Raw genomic sequence first — 19,529 nt, 5'->3', positions numbered from 1 at the left:
AATAATCTCGCCGCATGGACAATTGCTAATGCAGTTGGGTAGATTACCGAGTCTGGCGTAAACGGGATTAAGTTATTTACACACTCAGACAGTATTGTGTATTATTATCTACAGCTGTGGAAAAAAAATTTCCTGTTTCAGCCGCACGCTTCGTTTTAGTTGATAATTGAATATACCGCGACTAGCGAGAAATATAATGAAACTATGGCTGTCAACTTATTACCTTATTTTTTATAATCCTCTTTTTTTTTTCTGACAAACCAAATTAGTTTGGTGTAAAAGTGCAAGTGACCAAGTGAAGCGCTTTTTTTAGCAGTAGTATTCTTAAAAATGTGCAAAGAGAAACCAGTGTGCCCACATATAATATCCAGGAAACCATTTGTGAACCTGAAAAATTCAGCCTTCAAATCCCAAGTTGGTTACCTAGCTGCCTTCCCGTCTTCAATCATCCGTTTTCTTATTATTTTTTCCTCTTTTTTTTCAGTGTAATCCCTAGGCCCATTTTATGTTTTTCTAATGTGCCAATGCAATATTTAGGGTTCCTCTCGAGTTGGAGTTAATTTTGCATGTCCCAGAGGAACCACGCAAAACATCTTCCCCCTTTCACTTAGATATCAATTCTACCCACTTAATTCCTGCCATACGCTTCTTTCGATTTTACCTCATATAATTTGGTGTCAGATAAATAGAGAAAAATCCACGGGCGCACTTAGATATGGAATTTTCACTCGATATCTCACGAGTGAGCGCAGCTAACAACTGAGATCGAAGAGAAATTAATTCCATTGTCACAAGCAACTAAGTTTATTTATTCGGTATGAATATGAACAGCAAAGGGCTTTGCTGACATAAAAAGTCGACTTTGTCAATGAATGAGCTACGCAAATGGCAAGTGGCACACCAGCAGCTAAATGGTGATATCAAGAGAAAATAATTTTGTGATATCGAACACATGTAAAAAAATTTCGTAATTTCACACCCGGGGAAGTTACGACTCGTTCTCAGGGCTGGAGATCCTTGTAAACACCTCAGTTTATATAATTAAAAAATGTATCCAGTGTTGATATTTCTCTATCCCCACACTACCTTTCTGCTTCACCTTGGGAATGTATTGAGACTTTAAGGAGAAGTTACCTATTGATAACTCCTGGGAGTGAAAGGATGAAATGTGGGAACAGATTTTCAGCTGACAGGGGCATGTACATGAAGAGACCAAAGAGCGTCTGCTTTATGGCAAACTCTTAACATTGCTTGGCTAAGTAACAACTTAACAGTGAATGGAAAGAACAATTCACGTTTGCTTAGTCGTATATAAGGTGTATCCTTTTGGTAAAATACTCTTTTCCTAATCTTATTTCGTGCCCAGATCGTACTAAACTCTCCGTTACAGCCAACCGTGGGAAACATGGGAACTAGTTAGTGACGATCCTTAGAGAGGGAAACGCAAACACAGAAGTAACCAAAAATTAAACTTTCGGAATGAAAAGCTTTCTTTTGCAGGAAATTAAAAACTGAGTGTCTGGAGAAAAAAAAGCTAATCTAATTCAGTATACCCTAATATCCCTCTTGCGTGCACGCATAAACCTTCCATTTTTTTTAAGGGTTGTGTTCCCTTTGTTCATCGCTGTATTGCTTAGGAAATCACAATACGAAATACTTCAAATTTCGCGTCAGTTGCAGGCTGTCAAGGAATAGTCCGGTTTATCTTGAAATGTGGTTTGAGTAAATTAGGTCAAACTCCTTTACAACGTGCAGATGAATATCCACCGACAAGTATAAACCACTCGACGGAGACCAACTTTAATGAAGTTTCTTTCGTCATTCATTAATTTCGCTGTATACTATATTTTAATGACACATAGTGCACTCTTCGATTAACTTTCATAAAAACAAAACCAAAGAAATAATAAAAGCCAATCAGATCGAATGAAGAAAATGCCATAAGGATCCAATGAAAACTCAAAGTAAAAACAAGCAAGCTGCCTAAAGCGCGGGAAAACGCGGGCGACCAAGGCGTGATTGGTTTTAGTTTTGCATCTAATTGGTCGAGAGAGTGGCCGGGGTTTTCTGAGCCAATCACAGTGCAAACCCAGTGCAATCTCGGATTATTTTCGACGTTTAATTGAAAAGTGCTCTTTACTCAGTCAATACTAAAATAAACGATGTTTAAAGATAATGGCGTTTATTTTTTACGACATAGGGTTGAAGTGAAGTGGGTCAGAATGTGCATCAAACATCGTCGAAAATACATCACTCGTCAAAGACATAATTTGACACAGTTTCTTTCGTCATTCATTAAGTTGGAGATCGAGGATGTTAAATCTTCTTTCTTCAGCCACATAATAAACCACCGTTCTGATGCCAGCGGCAGAACTTTTCACACAACGTCACTCTCACATGATTTAAGTGCATGACGGCATGTTTTTTTTTTGTCGCTTATTCTTAACTTCCACTCACGGCTCTATTTTCAGAGGCAACATCTTCAGATTCGCTCTTGATAGTCTTTTCTTCGTTTTCAGGAGAGTTCGCTCTAGTTTCCTGATAGTAACGCAGTCTTTCCTAGGAAAAAACGAATAAACGAAGATCTCAATTAACGTAACGTGGCCAATTAAATTAATTACAGTAGTTATCTGGCAATAATCCACAATGCAACAATATTTCAAGTGCGCATTCCAAGAAATATTGACATAAGCATTTTCCTGTTTAATGAAGTTTCGAAACAAAGCAATGAAATTGGAAAAACTGGGGCATATATTGAAACGATATTTTTGTTAAGTTGCAATTCTCTAAAATATTGGAACCTTAAAGCCCTCAGATGCGAACATCTTACAAATCACAGCAGTTGACTGCACGTGTACAACACGAACTGCGAATATGATTCTCATCGCTGATTTGCTTTTAAGATCCTCACGATGTGATTGGTTCCTAGCACGAGGACAGAGCATGCGACACAAACACTTCCTCGCACGTAACATTCTTTAACACCAAATCTGGAGCGAGGGGGAGGAAAACACTGAGCCAGTTTGAAATGCGGAAAAAAACTAAGCAAAGATTGCAAAGAAGAGAAATACAAGGAAGCAATGTTGGCACGAAGAAATTACAATCAGTGTTAGGCTGAGAGATTCACCCAAACTATGCCAAGCACGTCATCAACATCAACAACATTAAAAACAATTAACCCGTGATTCGAACTAAGACCTGAAATGAATCGAGCGTCGGAAGCAACACGGTATTCCATCGGTTTTGTTTTACTTCGCTCAGTGATCTGAACTGACAAACTTTTCCTGCACCATCCTCTCCGCCAATCAGGTGTAAAGCTATACCCAAGCGCGACCGTGAAATTAGAATTTTCTGCGCTTTACCCTATTCCAGGCATTCAGTTGGCAAAACGGAACGGAATTGCAAATGGCGGAAAATGCGAGGGAGGTTTGGGTCGGGTGGGGCTTTATTACGCGACCCGACCCAGTCTTTCCTTGGTTTTTTTTTTTTTTTTCAGTCAGCCGCTCCTATAGCGCTTTTTAGTATCGCGCTTCATTTTACTACTAATACAACGCCTGGAACTACCCTAGCTTCTATCTCTGTTCTGGCTTGATTTTTTTGATTACTTATATCCTTTTTTCTTTCCACAATACTCGATCAAAATGCGCTTTAAGCGCGCATAGCATGATTGAGGCTCGTTAAGCAAAAACCCCAGCAATCACGATGGCCAATCAGAACAAAGAAAAAAGGAGCCAATCAGAAATCAACGTGATTGAAGAGCGAGAAAGAGGGAGTGACCAAAAGTCAATTCTTACCAATTCCTGGTTAGCTCGGTATATTTTGCGTTTTGAAAGGGTCCATTCGTTTAAAAGCTTTCGTTCCACTTCAAGTTCAAACTTCTGTTCATCCGTAAGAGGAGCGGCCAACCTACAGGTCAACAAAAATTATACATCAAATCCTCAATTCTCCTAACTGTATGCCTACATTACTTGGAGGTCAGTTGTGAGAATTTTGTGTAAAGAAAACAAGTAACATTAGACCAGGAACAGTCTATTCTATGAGACACAGTCCAAGATCAAACACCTCCGCGACAATTCGCCTTCGAGTTAAAAAGATTAGGACATTCTCTGAATATTTTCAAAAAATATTTTGATAAACTACTTTCCATATCTTTGGATCGGATGAGGCTATGATGCAATCGCCAATGTCATTTTCTCGGACAGAATGACTTAAAAGGGACAGCCTGCTGAGGTTGAAAATCACGAAACACGAAAGAGGTGTTAGCACTCTAGACGCGGTATAGTGAGGAAGGAAGAAGTATAACATATATTTAACAAATGACAAATTTGAAAAATCTGTTCCAAAAAATTTTTTCAAGATGTTTAAGCCCTGAATCAATTTTTTTAAGACTGACCCGGGATCTCAATCAGGACAAAAGAAGATACATACAGTATTGCCAAAGGTTTTACTTCCAACATTCGACTCAGAGCAATCACTGTCCACAGCTTGGGATCTTCTGCACGGAGCTTTTTTACCTCTGCGGTCTGGCAGAAAGACAACAACGACATCGAGACAAATGTGAATTATTGATCATCATATACATGTGGCTCAATTGTTAAAATAAATATCAGCAGTGCCAAATGAAAATACTGCTTATTAGCTTTCATTGAGCTTTCATTTGGTTAAAAAAGAAGAAATAATACAATAATACAAAACTAAAGATTAAAGTTTTGTGCAATATCACAAAAGATTGCAGATTATATTACAACGCTGCAGGAGTTTGTCTGATTTAGTTCCGCCTCCCTTTTCATCTAATGTGTTATCGAGAGTGTTTGGAGAGTCTGTTTTTCACAAAATTGCCATGCAAATAAGTCAAGTTATGCACTCACTGACTATGGACAGTTTTCGCTATTTTTAAGAGGACTTCAATATGGAATAAAAGTTAGCTAAAGAAATAGTCGCATCATAACCTCGCAGAGTCTGCGGGAAATATAATTTTATCGCGTATTGAGTAATTTGTACCTGCATGAATAGATAGGAAATGTGTTAATGAAGCGTTTATTATTGTTTTTATATAACAAAACAGTTCACGCAAATGAACGAAGTAATAAAACGAAGTTATAAAACGTTACATCTTATTCGCTACATATGAATGCTGAAAACGTGTCGCCAACTCGGCGACTTTCGCTGCCAAATCAGTCTCTATTTTTTTCTTCCCGCTTTTGTGACCAAAATAGGGAAGAAAACATTAGTGTCTAGCAACTGGAATCCACTGGAATCATTCGATATTGCACAAGAGCGTCCAACATCGGATCGTGCCAGATCCAACGAAGACGTCCAAAATCAGACAGGGGTGTTTAAAATTGCAAGGAGCTGTCCGAACACGGACCGAAGGGTCCGAAATTGTACGATAGCGCTTGAAATCTAACGGAAATGTCCAAAATCGGAAATAGGCGGAAATAGACGTTCCATACGTTGTGATAAGATTTTCTTTAAATAAATCCAGTTTCTTTATCCCGCTTAAAGTTTACCAGATTTTCCGTTAAGAAACCAGCTTCAATCGTCAGATTAAGGTTGATTTTCGGCATTTTTTAAGTTTCCTACTATTCCTTCAAGCGGAACAGTTTTACTTTTTACTGATACAGTCTCGCTTGCCATTTATATCATACATACGGCTATTTAGTTTAAATTTTTTCCTCATCAATTCGTGATTTTAAATTTTTCAAAATAGATAAAAACAAATTAGGCAGTAATAATCTCTGGCACGTACCATTCAGGGCAGATGCAGCAAATTTGTATGGAGGGGGGAAGGGATGAACTTTGATTCAGAAAACAATGAATATTTTACAAAAGCCTTAATAAGCTAGAAATACATCAAGTTGGGTAGTAATACACAATCCTGTCCTTGTGAGAATTTTGGTTTCAGACAAAGATAAAAATTATCCACAGTTCTGATGGGTGGGGTCCAGACCCCATGGACCTTTTCCCTGAACTTCCCTACCCCTCCCCTCCCCCACTGCTATTAATAACCAACCTCTTCCTTTGTCAAATGATCGCGATAGTTTTCAGTGTAGTTGGTATCCTGGTGCCACCACACATGATAACCTATGTCCTGTAAGATAGTGATTACATTAATCTTTATAACTACCTTTTATAAATGCTACCATAAGAGGCTTTCATTATTGATCACAAAATAATATGTGGTACTCCAAGTTTGTTTGAAAGCAAAACACATGCAGGGTGAAAGAGGCAACTGACATGAGGACTTCACCCTAATAACTTCCATGATTGAAGAGCACAAAAACAGGATAGCCTAATGAACATAGAGTCTGCTGTTTGCATTAATCACAGAAATTGAAAACCAGCTAGTCATATCCATCATATCTGAGCATAATGCTTTGATAAGGTGACATGTCACTAATCAACCTTATCATATTTCTCTATTAGTGAGTGCATCATGATTGGTCAATTTAGCAGGCTGGATTTTGCTATAAGGCCTGCAAAATTCAAAATTTGCTTGAATTGAAATGTTCCCCCCTCTATTTGAACCCTGAGATGTACTAATTATCTTTCTAACCCTTTAACTCCCAAGATATCATTAGTAATTCTCCTTACTGTCTGCCATATGGTTCTTGTGATGTTAGTTTGGAGAATTTAGTCTTGGATCAACTAACCATCCCCTAATTAATATTTCTCTTTATTTGCATCACTTGTCTGCTTGATATTGTATTGATATGGTGAGGAGAAATTCTGTCTTGGTCACTCATGGGAGTTAAATGGATAACTTGTTTTCTCAGACCGTATTGTAAGTTATGAAAAATCTTTTTTTTTTGCGTGGATTTATGGCCTATGTGCTTCACCCTAGGACCATAAGTCCAGGCGGAAAAAAACTAAGTCTGAAACTTGTAGTACAAAACAAAGAAAACAAGATAAGAACAAGGTGCTAAATGCCTAAAGTCCAGCTGTGTGTGATGCAATTGTTGCAATTCAAATCAGAACTGACTGAGTCATGAGACATACACAACTTTTTTAAAAGATATTAGGCTGATGTAACTACCCATTGATACCTCTGGCTTAAGCATTCATAATAACAGTAATAACGGCAATTTCTGTTACATTTTTAAAATTACAAATATAATTTAAGTAGCAAAATACCTTTGAAAACTGTAGAGGAAATGGTTTGGCAGGATGGTAGCAAACAAACATGGTCTTATCAGCTGACATTGTTATCTTTGCTCTACAGAGAAACATAATCAATTCATATTGTGATTTAAACAAGCTTTCTGCCAAGTCTGTTAGATCTGAATATGAAAGAAATCTTTACAGTAATGAGTACTAATTAGACAGTAATGAAAATAAGGCCTGAAAAAAATTAAGGCCTGTACAAGATTTCAAACCATGACCAGTGTGATATGTGCAGTGCTCTACTAAATGAGCTAACAAGCCAACTGGGAGCTGGTCATTATGTTGGTTTCAAATAAACCCATGAAGTGATGAATACATGACTGTAAATATATGAAAATCATATATGTGAACTGCCAATTAAGAAATGATAATAAATAGTGAAATACTTTAGCAGTAAAGAAAAAAGGGGTAAAATTTCCGCACAGCCCCATACTATTTTAAAACAAATCTGTTTTGCCAATGGCAATGTATTGTTTTTGTCATTGTTTTCTCTATCCAAGAACTGAATGTATAATGTAGGATGGGGCTGTGCGGAAATTTTACCTAGCAACAAACCTAACAAGCCAACTGGGAGCTGATCATCATGTTGGTTCGTATTAAACCCGTGAAGTGACGAATCAATGACTGTAAATATGAAGATCATAGATGTGAACTGCGCTTTACGGAAATAAGACCAGAAAAATAATGCAGGCCTGGGTAAAATTTCCGCACAGCCCCATCCCACATTATGCATTCAGTTCTTGAACAGAGAAAACAATGACAAAAATAATACATTTCCATTGGGAAAACAGATTTGATTTACAATAGTATGGGGCTATGCGGAAACTTTACCCAGGCCTGTACGGATTGTCCCTTTAATTCCCAGATTACCACAAGCCCAATCAGGCACTCTTACTTTTCTATTCGACTCTCTGTATCCGCTGTGTTCTCGAAGAGAGGACCTCTTCTTGTCGTAGTATACAAGTTGAGCTCTGTTGTGTCATTTTCCAGGTTAAATTCTGCTTGGATTTGTCTCTCCGATTTTGGTTTCTTCATTTCTAATAAAACATTCTTTCTTCTTAATCCAGCTTTTGCCCACGCAGGAACACCAACTGTATGAGGTGTTTTCTTTTTGCAAACTTGACTTGTTGAGAGATTACAGACGGGAACTAGAGATAATTTTCGAAGACAAGTTACGCAGAAGTAACGACCAAACATAGCTTAGTACCAACTTTTCAGTTAAAAAAGCAACAAATTATTGTTAGATACCTCTCAATCCATGAGATTCTCTATAGAATTGAAGTACTCGAGACGAGAAATTTCCAAATGTACTCCTACTAGCGGCCATGTTGGGAATGGAAGGAGCGTGAGCGGTTACCTAGCTGTACCAAAATTGCATTTTCTGGAGGGGCTTGCCAGGGAAAAAAAACAGTTCAAAACTTTTGAGTAATAACTCGCTTTCATTACGAACATTGGAATTTTTTCATAAAATTGAGTTGTTTCCATTTCTTTCACACCATGAAAATTTAATGTATTTGCGGAGGTTTCTTATCTCAAGTCTTTGTTGTGGCAGCAATTTCTGTCCCCACCCCACTGGGGTATATCATTGTCAGCCAAAGCGGGAATATATTGTGCTTTCAAGAATGTGAATGGACAAATTTTTGCGTGATATTTGAAATTTCCTCCTCTAATGTGATGTCAAACCCAGACCAATGTATATTTATCAGTAATCTGTTATGATGGGGCAGTGTTTTGGAACAGAAGACGGAAGCTTTTTGCCTTTTCGGCAAAAGCGAGGCTATGATCGATTCACAACATTCGCTCCGAAGAGCAAATGGTAAGTTTGAAGTTTTGTGTTTACAAAGCGCTTTAAAATCACATGTTTTTAAGAACTTAATGCGAAGCCAGTCAAGATACCTAATAGGAAACTGTGAACTGTAATTAAACGCTGAAATTACTGTTAAATGAGGTAAAAATATTGTTTACTTTAACCTTCTTGTGGATTTTGTACTCGTTCAAGTTTATTTGTGGGAACGAAACAAGCGTAAAATTATGCGCAGTTTTGATCGAAATTTCAGAAATGGAATACTTCTGAAATAGGCTTATCACGACGCTCAAGCAAGTATTGACGTCAAATATATTTTTACAGTCAGGAATGTTTTTGTCTTTGTGGTGATAATTTGGCCCATAGCAAGTTCTGCTTTTCGACACTATGAATATTTAATTGCGAATAATGCTCTGAGTTTTTTTTCATGTTCGTTAACATCATCTAGCTCTTGTAGTGCTAAATGCTAAGAACCAGGGTTATAACTTTGTAATCAGAGAAGTTTTGAAACAGAAACGTATGAAAAGAAAAATTAACAAAATTACACAATTTGTAAAATCACTACTGAAGTCATGGTTTATATTTTCGCTTGGAAATATTTTTACGCTTATTATTTAGTTGTTGACGACTCAGACGGCCTGATACAACATCTATAACTCAATGATTGCACGCTTCAAGCTAACAGTGTTAAGTAATGCTGGTGACTTGAATATTTCATTTTCAGGAGATACGCTGATGAACACTTATTGACAGAAATACAGGATCCACGTTCTGATGATGAACTTGATTTATCAGGTGCATTGTTATATAGAAGAAATGTTTCTCTCATGAATGCATGATTTTATCATTATAATAAAACTTTAATTGAGAGACGACTTTAACTCTGAACCACAGTGTATGTAAATTCAAGCTCTCTTGTTTGATTGGGATTTATTGCATTTGAAGGAAAAAAAAAAGACAATTTATGTTTTTTACAAAAGGAGTTGTGGATTCCCAGCTGTTTAAATACCTACATGTGTCTCATGATACACTGTTGGACGTTTATTTCAAAACAGTCACTGATATTTTTCTTCTCTTGTTGGTTAAAGTGACAAAATAATTTACAAAAGAAAGTTCATAAAGGCATGGAAGGTCTATTACCTCTAATTGTGAAGGGTACATTTCATGGCTGGAAAGAGATTCAATTTTTTTTTGGCAAATTTGAATCATTGTACCAATTTCTTGTATTTTCACCCTTAACTTTTCAACTCCCAAAATATGATTGTTAATTTTCTCCTCCAACTGCTGCACATTTCCTTGTAAATTAGTTATGAGAATTTGGCGTTAGATCAAGATAAAACTCCTACTTAATAAGTTTTGAGTAGAGTCATTACCTATTTGCTAGATAATGTGTGGATTTTACAGAGAGAAGTTACAGGTTAATCAGTGAATGTCATGTTATTTCTCTTTACAATATCTTTACTTTATCTACCAAAATGGTGATGAGAATGGATGAATGTGGAAGTTAAGGGTGAGTCTAGATGTAACTCTAAATTCTCACAATCAATTTGCAAGAAAATGTGTGACGGCTAAAGGGGAGAATTTTGAATCACATCTTAATAGTTTGAGGGTCAAACTATTTTGGAATATATTTTTTGTTTTAGATGTAAGGCGTCAAACAGGTCATGAACCAAATGGGCGACAAAACCCTCAAACCTCAGCAAATGTTAGGACAGGACTTAGACAAGAGAGGTATTTGAAGAGTAAATCCTTCCAATTAATTACAAGTGTAGCCTCCAGGTCTTAAGAGTAGACTTGATCAATTGGACTATTTAGCAATGAAACAAGATTCAAAATGTTGTGTACTAGAAAAAAGCATTGATGCTCTGAGACTGTTGGAAGTCTGTGACCATTTCATGTATGACAACATCAAAAGTATAAAGTGGGAAGCAGGGGAAGGGGAGAGGAGTCTGTAAAAGTGTTAAGAACAAGCTGGTTTGGGGTCACTCTCAATGATCTCTTTTTGATTTCCCTAATCCTTGTTGCTTTTTCACAATTAATGATGAACTTAGAGTACTGCTCAGAAGTAACTAGACAGTCTTGCCTTGAAACCAGATCCTCTAGTTTTGCCAACTGTGGATTGAGAATTGAGGATCAAGGATTGAGTTTCAAGAGACTGTCAAATATACTTTTTAGCGGTCCTGTAGTTGTCTAAATCTGTTCCTCTTATGCTTAAATCAGTTACATACCTCTTCCTAGTTAAGTAGTTGTCAAGACAACTGCAGCACTGGTAAAAAGTAAGTCGATCCGCCTCTTGAAACTCAACCTTTGACCGTTGATTCTCAATCTGTAATGCTCAATTGTTTTAAGGATTGAGGATCAAGTTTTGTGTTGAGGCTGTCAACTTACTTTTGAGTGGTACTATACACCTGCCCGGGGTTTTTCAAAGCTAGATTAAGTTAACCTAGGGTTAGTGTGAAATTTTGATTTTAGGTCTGAAAGCTTCAAAAGAAAATTAATTTTAAATCTTTTTGCTTGCAATTTGATCATTGGATATTTCAAAGAGAATAGGGAAATTTTTCTCTGAAAGGCTTTTGAACAGAGAAATAAAAAAAACCTTGATTAAAAGTTAACCCTGGGTTATCACTAATTGGCCTGCAAACAACTGGGCCCTGTAGTTTTCTGGACCCCATTCCTTGCCTAAATAGGTTCCATCCCAATTAAGCAAGAAAGTTCCTTTCGTTTAAACACTTTCTTTGTCCAATATGGCTGTGTCTTGGCATCTGGATTTTCTTTGCTTAAGTCTAGATCATCTACATGCATTGTTGATAATTACATGTTATTGACCAGGCAGGAGGTCTGTAGGGGACAAAACTGTGCCAGAGGTCTTGAGTATTAGCTGAGATCTGTGCTTGAGACCAGGGACCTAGTCTTTTCCCTCTCTTGTCAACCTAGACTTGTAAATAACTTCGTTTTTTATGCTGGTTTGCTTTTTTCTGCTTTGCTGCAAATGATGGGAAAAAAGGGTCAGAATCATGGTTTATATTGTAAAAAGTTTGACTGGTTGCAAGGGCATAGTTAGTATATCAGAGTCGAGGATTTAAGATTCAAGCCTGCTGAGATGCTTCAGAAAAAATAACTTGATATATTTGAAAAAAAAGGGTGCCTAACTATTGACTTATTTTTGTTATCCTCTTAGTATTTCAAATTGTTTCAGATGAACATAAAAACAAACATAAGAGTGGCACCTGGAGTTAGGCGACTCAAATTTTGGAAGGGAAAAAAAAGTTTTTTTATGAGGGAGAATTTTTATTTTTAATTGATTAATTCTATTTTTATTCAAACAAGAAGTGATTTTGAGCTGAACGTCATTATCAAGTCAAAATGAGTTAGTGATTTTTGGTCTATAAATACTAAAAAAAACAACAATAGCTGATTAAAAAATTGTAACGTGAGAAAATATCAAACAAAGAGTTTCGCACGTATGGAGTCCGTCTGAATATTTAAATTGAGCTTAAGTTTCTTAATGAAGAGCATTTCAAATACTAAGCAATCAAATTTGCTCTGGCACTTTCTTAAAACCGTGAATTGGCTTTCTCTCAAAAGGTTGTTGTTAATCAGAACTGAAGTCATAAAAAAATTTGTTTTAAGTTGGTTGCTTCATAGAACAAATGCCCATGTAAACTCATTGGCATTGAAAATGCAGAAAACTTTGAATCCTTATCAATAATTTTAGCATGTCTAGTGGCTAACCATTCATATTTCATCCTACTCTGGCATTCACTGTACACTGATTCTTAATTAATTTATAGGCCAGAAAGATGGCAAGTGCAAGTTCATTGAATGATCCACCTCTCTTGGAATATAATCTGCATCATGCTGGCAAATATTAGAATTAAATATTATATTATTATTTGTAAACCATTGATGCAATTGCACTTGGAGCATTAATATCAAACAGGCATTTATGTGTGTGACTATTTTGATAGCCATTGTTAATGGTAGTGCCATTGGTGTGCAATGAAGGAAAATATTTGTGATCAGCAAAGCTGTATGTGCACTGCATGCCAACCAACTGCCAACTGCATTGGCTAGAGAAAAAAATCACCCAGGAATGGCGGTTTTGATGTTGAATTTCATTGACAGGAAAATAATTTTTTAGTATTTGTATTAAGGGACTTTTGTAGGAAAATATAATGGTGTAAAGTTATTTATCGAGCCAGGTAGTTTCTGTGGCTTTTTATGCTGTAATGGATCAATGTCACTATCTGATCAATTTTTCACCTACCCCTCCCCTAACCCAACAAAATGCAAGTGATAACCTAAGTTTAAGGTTAATGTTGGGTTAGGGGAGGGGTGGGTGGGCATTGCTCAGATAATGACATTGATCCACCATAATACTGTGAATTCCTTGAAAATTGGGGTATTTGTTTAATCTATAAAATAAAGGCATTGATAAAGTTGGGTAAATATTTTTGGATTGGATCCTAATATATTTAGCAGTTATCTTTTCAATGTGTGACTGAAGTTGGAAACTGGCCATGATACAAAATGCTGTAATAAGCAACAGACTTTGAATGAACTTTGTAAAGAGTTTTTGAGATAAACTGCATTGAAGACCTGCTATTTCAGGAAAGCAGTATATATTTTACTCAATCCGTCCTTTGTAATTTTTTAACATCTGACCATTGCCATCACTGTTCATTATCAAGAATAAAGTTTTTCAGAATTTGTTGTGTATGTATGTATGTATGTAATAATGTATCTGTATACTTAATGGACCAGTCCCTCAATGGGGCTTTTCAGCGCCAATACGAATGAATGAATAATTGAAAAAAAGTGTGTAAAAATCCCAACTGGTAGGAGACAAACCAATTGCCTCTGTACAAAGCGGCCAAGAAGTTGAACTTGAGGCGAACGAGAACTACAGCAGGGTAGAAGGCTTAGGCCTTGGACCACCAACAACACCAGGGTCCTAACCACGTAGCTACACTGATGTTGTTTCCTTAGTGCAAAAATCTTTTAATGCGCACTTTATATGAAAGACGCGCCGGAATTTTAATAAAAAAGTATTGTGATGGAGTTATTAGCCTGTGTCAGGCTTTTGTTCAGAGGAAATGAGGTTAAAAAAAAATGACGATTGAAAGGGCATGGGTCATGAAAGTGGTTGGAAAATCCTCCCTTTTCGCCTGAAGGTCTCACAAATTTGATAATTGCCTTAATTTTTTATAATGAAAGGCTCCACTTCATTTTTTTCGTTTGCAGTCGTTCAAATGCGAAAATGTATTCTGACTGCGGACGTTAGTGTATATTGATTTCATCGACTCAAATCAAAGTATGATTTTTCTGATTCGCGCTACCATCAACGATTCAATATCAAGTTAAAACTTCAAGGTGGCAGCGAGTAGTGTTTTCCAAGCTTTTGGGCCCTGTTGGATAAAAAAAGCCTTACTGAATGCTGAGAGGCATTCAACAAAGAACCAGCAGAACCCACCTGAAAAAAAGTTCAAATTTACCAGAACTCACGAAATAGGCTATCACTTCTTTATTGATTCAATAAACTTAATAATTAAGTTAAATTAATTTTGTACAGCTTCACCAATGTAGCTTTATAAGTATTTAATACTATATTTAAGTTGTTGGAGTAGAATGTCTCCTAAATACAAGCTTGAATCGCTGATAAGTCATTGGTCAGGGAAATATCTAATGCATTTCTCTATATACTTGAATGAAAAAAGCAGAAATTTGCGGAAGATATTTAAAAGGCGACAGCTTTGAGCATTGTAAACCTTCTTTCTTACAGCTTAATGAATGAAATAAAAGATTGTAATATCTAAAGAGCACTGAGAATACACGAAAACTGTCGAACGATAATTCTTTCCTCCAAGATAAAAAAATTAATCGTTATGCTTTGTTTTTTTTTTTTTCAGTGGTCGGTGGTTAATTTAATTGTGATGTACTTAGAAATGCCATTTTTATTCTAAACATACCATTGGAATACAGCGAAAATAGCGGTGATAATTATTTTTATACCATGTGAGATATTTACCATTGGAATACAGTAGAAATATCTAAAACTAGTTTCTGCTAAAACAGTGGATAACGTCGAAGGCGCACTCTGATTGGCTACCCAAACAATTCCCTTTGCTATTCAATTCTGCGTAACGCGCGCGGGATTTGTGCCCGAAAAAAATTGTAATCGTTGCAGGAATAAAGGAGTTAAAATAATATTTTCCAGCTATACTATCTCACTGTTTAAGTATTAAAATAATTATCCACGCCTCTTTCAATTATAGCGATAATGCAGTTCTGCTATCATAGTTAAACCTATTTCCGTATTCCCAAAAACTTGGGTCCGTACTTCGTGTTAAACAATCCGATCTATTTCCAAAATGATGAATACAGTGCCCAAGGAGCAAAGGTTCGATGTGCCAGCCAATCAGGCCCGCAGTCAGAATACCGGCGGTCTCTAGGATAGACGCAAGCGTGATAGTGAATATGACGTGCTGCGAGAGGAACCTTCTCGCGATGATGTGGTACGAGTTCGAGAAGATCATCCCACAAATTGTGCCCTGAATGAAGCACAACAACCAAATAATCCACACCTCTGGAACAAGTCGGTACCAGGTCGCTAGTAAAAGGAAAATGGTCTGGGCAAGAGGAAAAATCGCGAGCACTGAGGCTGAAATACAGAAAAATCCGGGCGCGACGGCGCGAAGCATGGAAATGAAAGTTCGACCGAGGAACTTTCCAACCATGGTGCTCAGAACATAGTGCTCAAAATGTCCCCTAGGAACAAATTCTGGACCCACGCCTGCCCCTTCAAATACTAGCGTCGTCAGGATTGCCGAAAGGACAATATATTCTCCAAAATAAACCAAGAACAAAACCAACAAATGAGGGCAAGACTTCCACACCGACAGAGATCTTTCTCTCCAGCGTGGAGTCAAACGACAGTCAACTTCAAAGTTTCGCCGTTCAAACCGTGATATTGACCCAGAAGTTTGTGAATTGCAGACGAGATGAAGATTTCCGCGTGAAACTGTGAACAAAAGAAGAAACAACGGCGGCCATATAGCGGACACCAATATGGCTGTTCTTGGGTCTACTGTGGCCCAGACTGTCAAGCCTGTGAAAAAACCCGAAACATTCAATTAAATTCATGGTGATCACAAGAGCCAATCAGAACAGAGGTGAATTTCTTAAGATGACCATCAGAACTCATTACGAACACGAGCGAAGTGAACAAAGCGCGGGAATTCCAGTGGATCGCGATTTGTTTAAGTTTTACATCTGCTTGGTGGAGAAGATGGCGCGGGTTTTCTAGACCAATCACAGAACGCATTAAAGCTAGGCAATGGAATATCGTGAGATTTATCGCGACGGATATTCTCTATGTATATCTGACGCAGATGCACCCACATTTTGCCCGTTGGTCGATCCATGGGTTCCCTGTCGTCCATTTGTGGAGCATTTGATTGGTTATTTTAGGCTATGAAATTCAAATTCCCAGAAACCACTTTGAAATATTTGGATTATCATACAATAACATCATTTTACGCGCTGAGCTTTGTATCAAATCTGTTTTTTTGCGTTTTTTGATGCGACTGTAATACGCCAACAATTTACATTGTTGTATCAGGTTTGTACGGTGTAGCTGAGTTGAATATTTACAAGCAGGATAAACCGAAATTTTCTAGCACAGATGAAACAAAGCGCAAATGGGGTCTAGAATATTTACAAACAGGAAAAAACGAAAATTTCCAGCGCAAAGTGAAGACTTTATTCTTTGTGGTAAAGCAACAATAAAAACAGGTTTTGGAGGGCAATGATCAAGAATTACATATGTGGTTCCTGGGAAATGTGAATTTTTATTGTGTTTAATTCACATGAGGACAAAAAGCATAGTCTTCGCGCAAATAAAGAAACTAAATGTTTTTCTACACGGCTATCTGTGGGACAAATTAATTATATAGTTTATTTTTCTTTTTCTTATGGCGGATAAATGTGTTTGCTGCTGTTTCGTTGTTGCGTAAAAATTTAAGGAAATTGAAATTCGTGTCTACGTGAAGCGATATAATGAAACTTGATGAATCTAATTTTGACGTATTAATTCCTTTTTTTTTCGGTGGGGTGTTATAAATCGTATTTTCAGTCGATTTCTTAGTATTTTAGCCGTATCTTGATTTTTTTGTCTTCTCACAAAAAAGTCAGATTAGTTTGGATAGAAAATAGATCAATCCCAGTGAATATCTTGGAAGTCGATCGACTGAAATTTTCTTTTGTAACGGGAAGCCTTTGAGGGGGCCTCTATTGAATTAATTAGCGGTTAACTGAAGAATTTTCCGCGAAATAAAAGGAATTTTGCGGTAACAGGAAGGGTTGTACTTTACAAATGCATATGCCACACATTTCAGGAGAAATTAACGTGATATAGAGACCTCATTTATACGAGCGATCAAAATGTATAGCTTGAATCATTTCATGATTCTTGCCGTACAGGGTGTACTTAAATTACTGTTGCGTTTAGCCCGCGAGCAAGATATCAGCCCACATCTCTCTTATAAATCACAAGAGTCATCTATTGTGAGAGCTCATTGTTATCATCAAATAGGCTATTTGCAAGGGCAGTCCTCGGTCGGGATTCACGTTACCCGTTATAAGACTTCATGATATTATTTACACAAAGTACTGGGGTTTTACTAAAAGATTTACAATTTAACTGAAAGAATAATTGATTATGATTTGATTGTTTTTTTTTTTTTCGATAAATGCCTCAAAGCCTTTTCCTGGTGTATTTACAAACAGGAAAAAGTTCAACTTTCCTACGCAGTGAGAACAATCTAGTCAATATTATAGATGTAGCAGTAAAGCAGCATTGTAAACAACTTTGTTCTAAAAGTTTTGCAGAACTACCAACATATCCACTATGAAAAGAAATAAATTGTGGTATTTTCGAGAAGATGAGAAATTTTTTATTTAGTGACGAGATAAAATATTCGCAGCTCTTGAGATCACTTTATACAACAAACACGCATATGATATCATAATATGTTAGAACACGTACATTAACGAAAAATATGAAATATCTACAGTTCTCAAATGTACCCTTTTTTGTAACTTACCCACGTAAGAGGCAGCACCTAGAACTGCACCAGCTCCGGTTCCTATTATAAACGAACATAGGGCAGCTTCTTCCAGCATTTTTGCAGCTTGCATGAGAAGACAAACTTCTCCAATTCCTGTTCCAACAGAAACCAAACAAACTCCCACTATGCGACCTTCAAGGTTGGAAATGAACACTGTACACAACTGCCCTGCGAGGACAAATGTGGCCGCGAGGAAAACGCGAGCGACGTACGACACTTGATGAAAACACAACGACACTACCTTGAGAATGCACGAAGGAGCTGTTAACGAAATAATCACCAATCCTGTTGGTTTATTAGTTCCTGCTAACACATCTTCAGCCGCACAAACGAATGTGGTGAAGGGCACTATCAGAGAAACTCCGAGAATAAAGAAAACTAGCGAAAATCTGGATGTTCTTTCGACTCGTGGCCATTTGTGAAATTCATCTTCGTCTGTATCAGAAGCAGAACTGCTGTAGAGGTTTTCATCGCTCATTTCGGACATCATTTTGAGGTCCACTTATTTTGAAATTACCTCATCTGCTGGGTTCTACCTTGGGAGAGGCTCAGCTGAAAAAAGGCGTGAATATCATCACTGAAAGGGACACAGCAGAGATTACGGAAAAAATATTGAGCGAGCTTTGTCGCAAGTAGGCAAATATTTAGAGGAATTTGCATGGCGTGTTGAATTAAAGAGTGGCAGTACCCATGAGATTTAAATTCTATTGAAGAGAAGTGACGCGTAACCTGACCGGCGCACAAGATTGGCTGCCTAGGGGTTCGAGAATGGCGAATGAGTGGTGCAAGATAAACGGCAAATTTGTCACGTTTGAGTGAATAGGCCTCTTTGTATTCAAAAGACAGATACGTCACTGTAAACAGGGAAAAGTTTGACTGAATTAAAAGGAAGACAGTCTCGACCCACAAAGGAAAGAAACTGATTTATTCATGATCCCATGAAAAGATAAATTGATAATGGACTTCAAAACATTTGAAAAGAGTTGATTCGTCGCATCAGTCAAAGGACGGCGCGCCCCATAAAGACGACTAGGAAAGAATAATAATTCTATGCCTGACAACTCGTCTGACAGACTCCAATCTCGCCCCCAAGCTCTCTCTTAAAGCAAAAATATTCAAAGGTCATAAACAATATTTATCAATCAATCACCGACAGTGAGGTGAATAGTTGTTTTAACAGATACTAAACAGAAACCAAAAAATTGGTTTAATTCTATAAATATACCGTAAAATGGTCGGAAATTATAGTCTTGAATCAGCGCGCGCTACAAGCACCACATACCTGTGGGGTTTATATAACCAGTCGACCAATCAAATTACGTCAAGCTTTGTAGTCACCGGATGTCAGCATTTATAAGTTACGATTGTTTCCTGCACGGGAAAGAAAGCCTCTGTGCGACTTAAGGCTCAAAACACGAATTTTCGTCGGCCTG

The 19,529-nt window shown here is 37.2% G+C and overlaps 3 protein-coding genes across 3 annotated transcripts; 1 reads left to right on the top strand and 2 right to left on the bottom strand.

Moving 5' to 3' along the window:
- Positions 1-1,786: 1,786 nt before the first annotated feature.
- LOC113677204 (uncharacterized) lies at positions 1,787-8,550 on the bottom strand. The gene is made up of 7 exons (XM_027193971.2): positions 8,413-8,550; positions 8,060-8,312; positions 7,135-7,216; positions 6,014-6,091; positions 4,429-4,523; positions 3,795-3,906; positions 1,787-2,559 (listed from the first exon to the last, which is right to left on the bottom strand). Exons 1-7 carry the CDS (start codon positions 8,489-8,491, stop codon positions 2,443-2,445), a joined length of 816 nt encoding a protein of 271 aa, XP_027049772.2. The 5' UTR covers positions 8,492-8,550; the 3' UTR covers positions 1,787-2,442.
- A 185-nt stretch (positions 8,551-8,735) lies between these two features.
- On the top strand, positions 8,736-13,687 carry LOC113677203 (uncharacterized). Its single transcript, XM_027193970.2, has 4 exons — positions 8,736-8,980; positions 9,693-9,763; positions 10,612-10,699; positions 12,760-13,687. Exons 1-4 carry the CDS (start codon positions 8,880-8,882, stop codon positions 12,788-12,790), a joined length of 291 nt encoding a protein of 96 aa, XP_027049771.1. The 5' UTR covers positions 8,736-8,879; the 3' UTR covers positions 12,791-13,687.
- Positions 13,688-14,477: 790 nt separating this feature from the next.
- On the bottom strand, positions 14,478-18,742 carry LOC113677202 (uncharacterized). The gene is made up of 2 exons (XM_027193969.2): positions 18,073-18,742; positions 14,478-16,076 (listed from the first exon to the last, which is right to left on the bottom strand). Exons 1-2 carry the CDS (start codon positions 18,584-18,586, stop codon positions 15,238-15,240), a joined length of 1,353 nt encoding a protein of 450 aa, XP_027049770.2. The 5' UTR covers positions 18,587-18,742; the 3' UTR covers positions 14,478-15,237.
- Positions 18,743-19,529: the final 787 nt, after the last annotated feature.

This window comes from Pocillopora damicornis, chromosome 5, assembly GCF_964200805.1.
Source record: "Pocillopora damicornis chromosome 5, jaPocDami1.2, whole genome shotgun sequence".
NCBI lineage: Eukaryota > Metazoa > Cnidaria > Anthozoa > Scleractinia > Pocilloporidae > Pocillopora > Pocillopora damicornis.
Note: the sequence above shows the minus strand (reverse complement) of the source record. Positions and strands in the feature narration are given on the sequence as shown.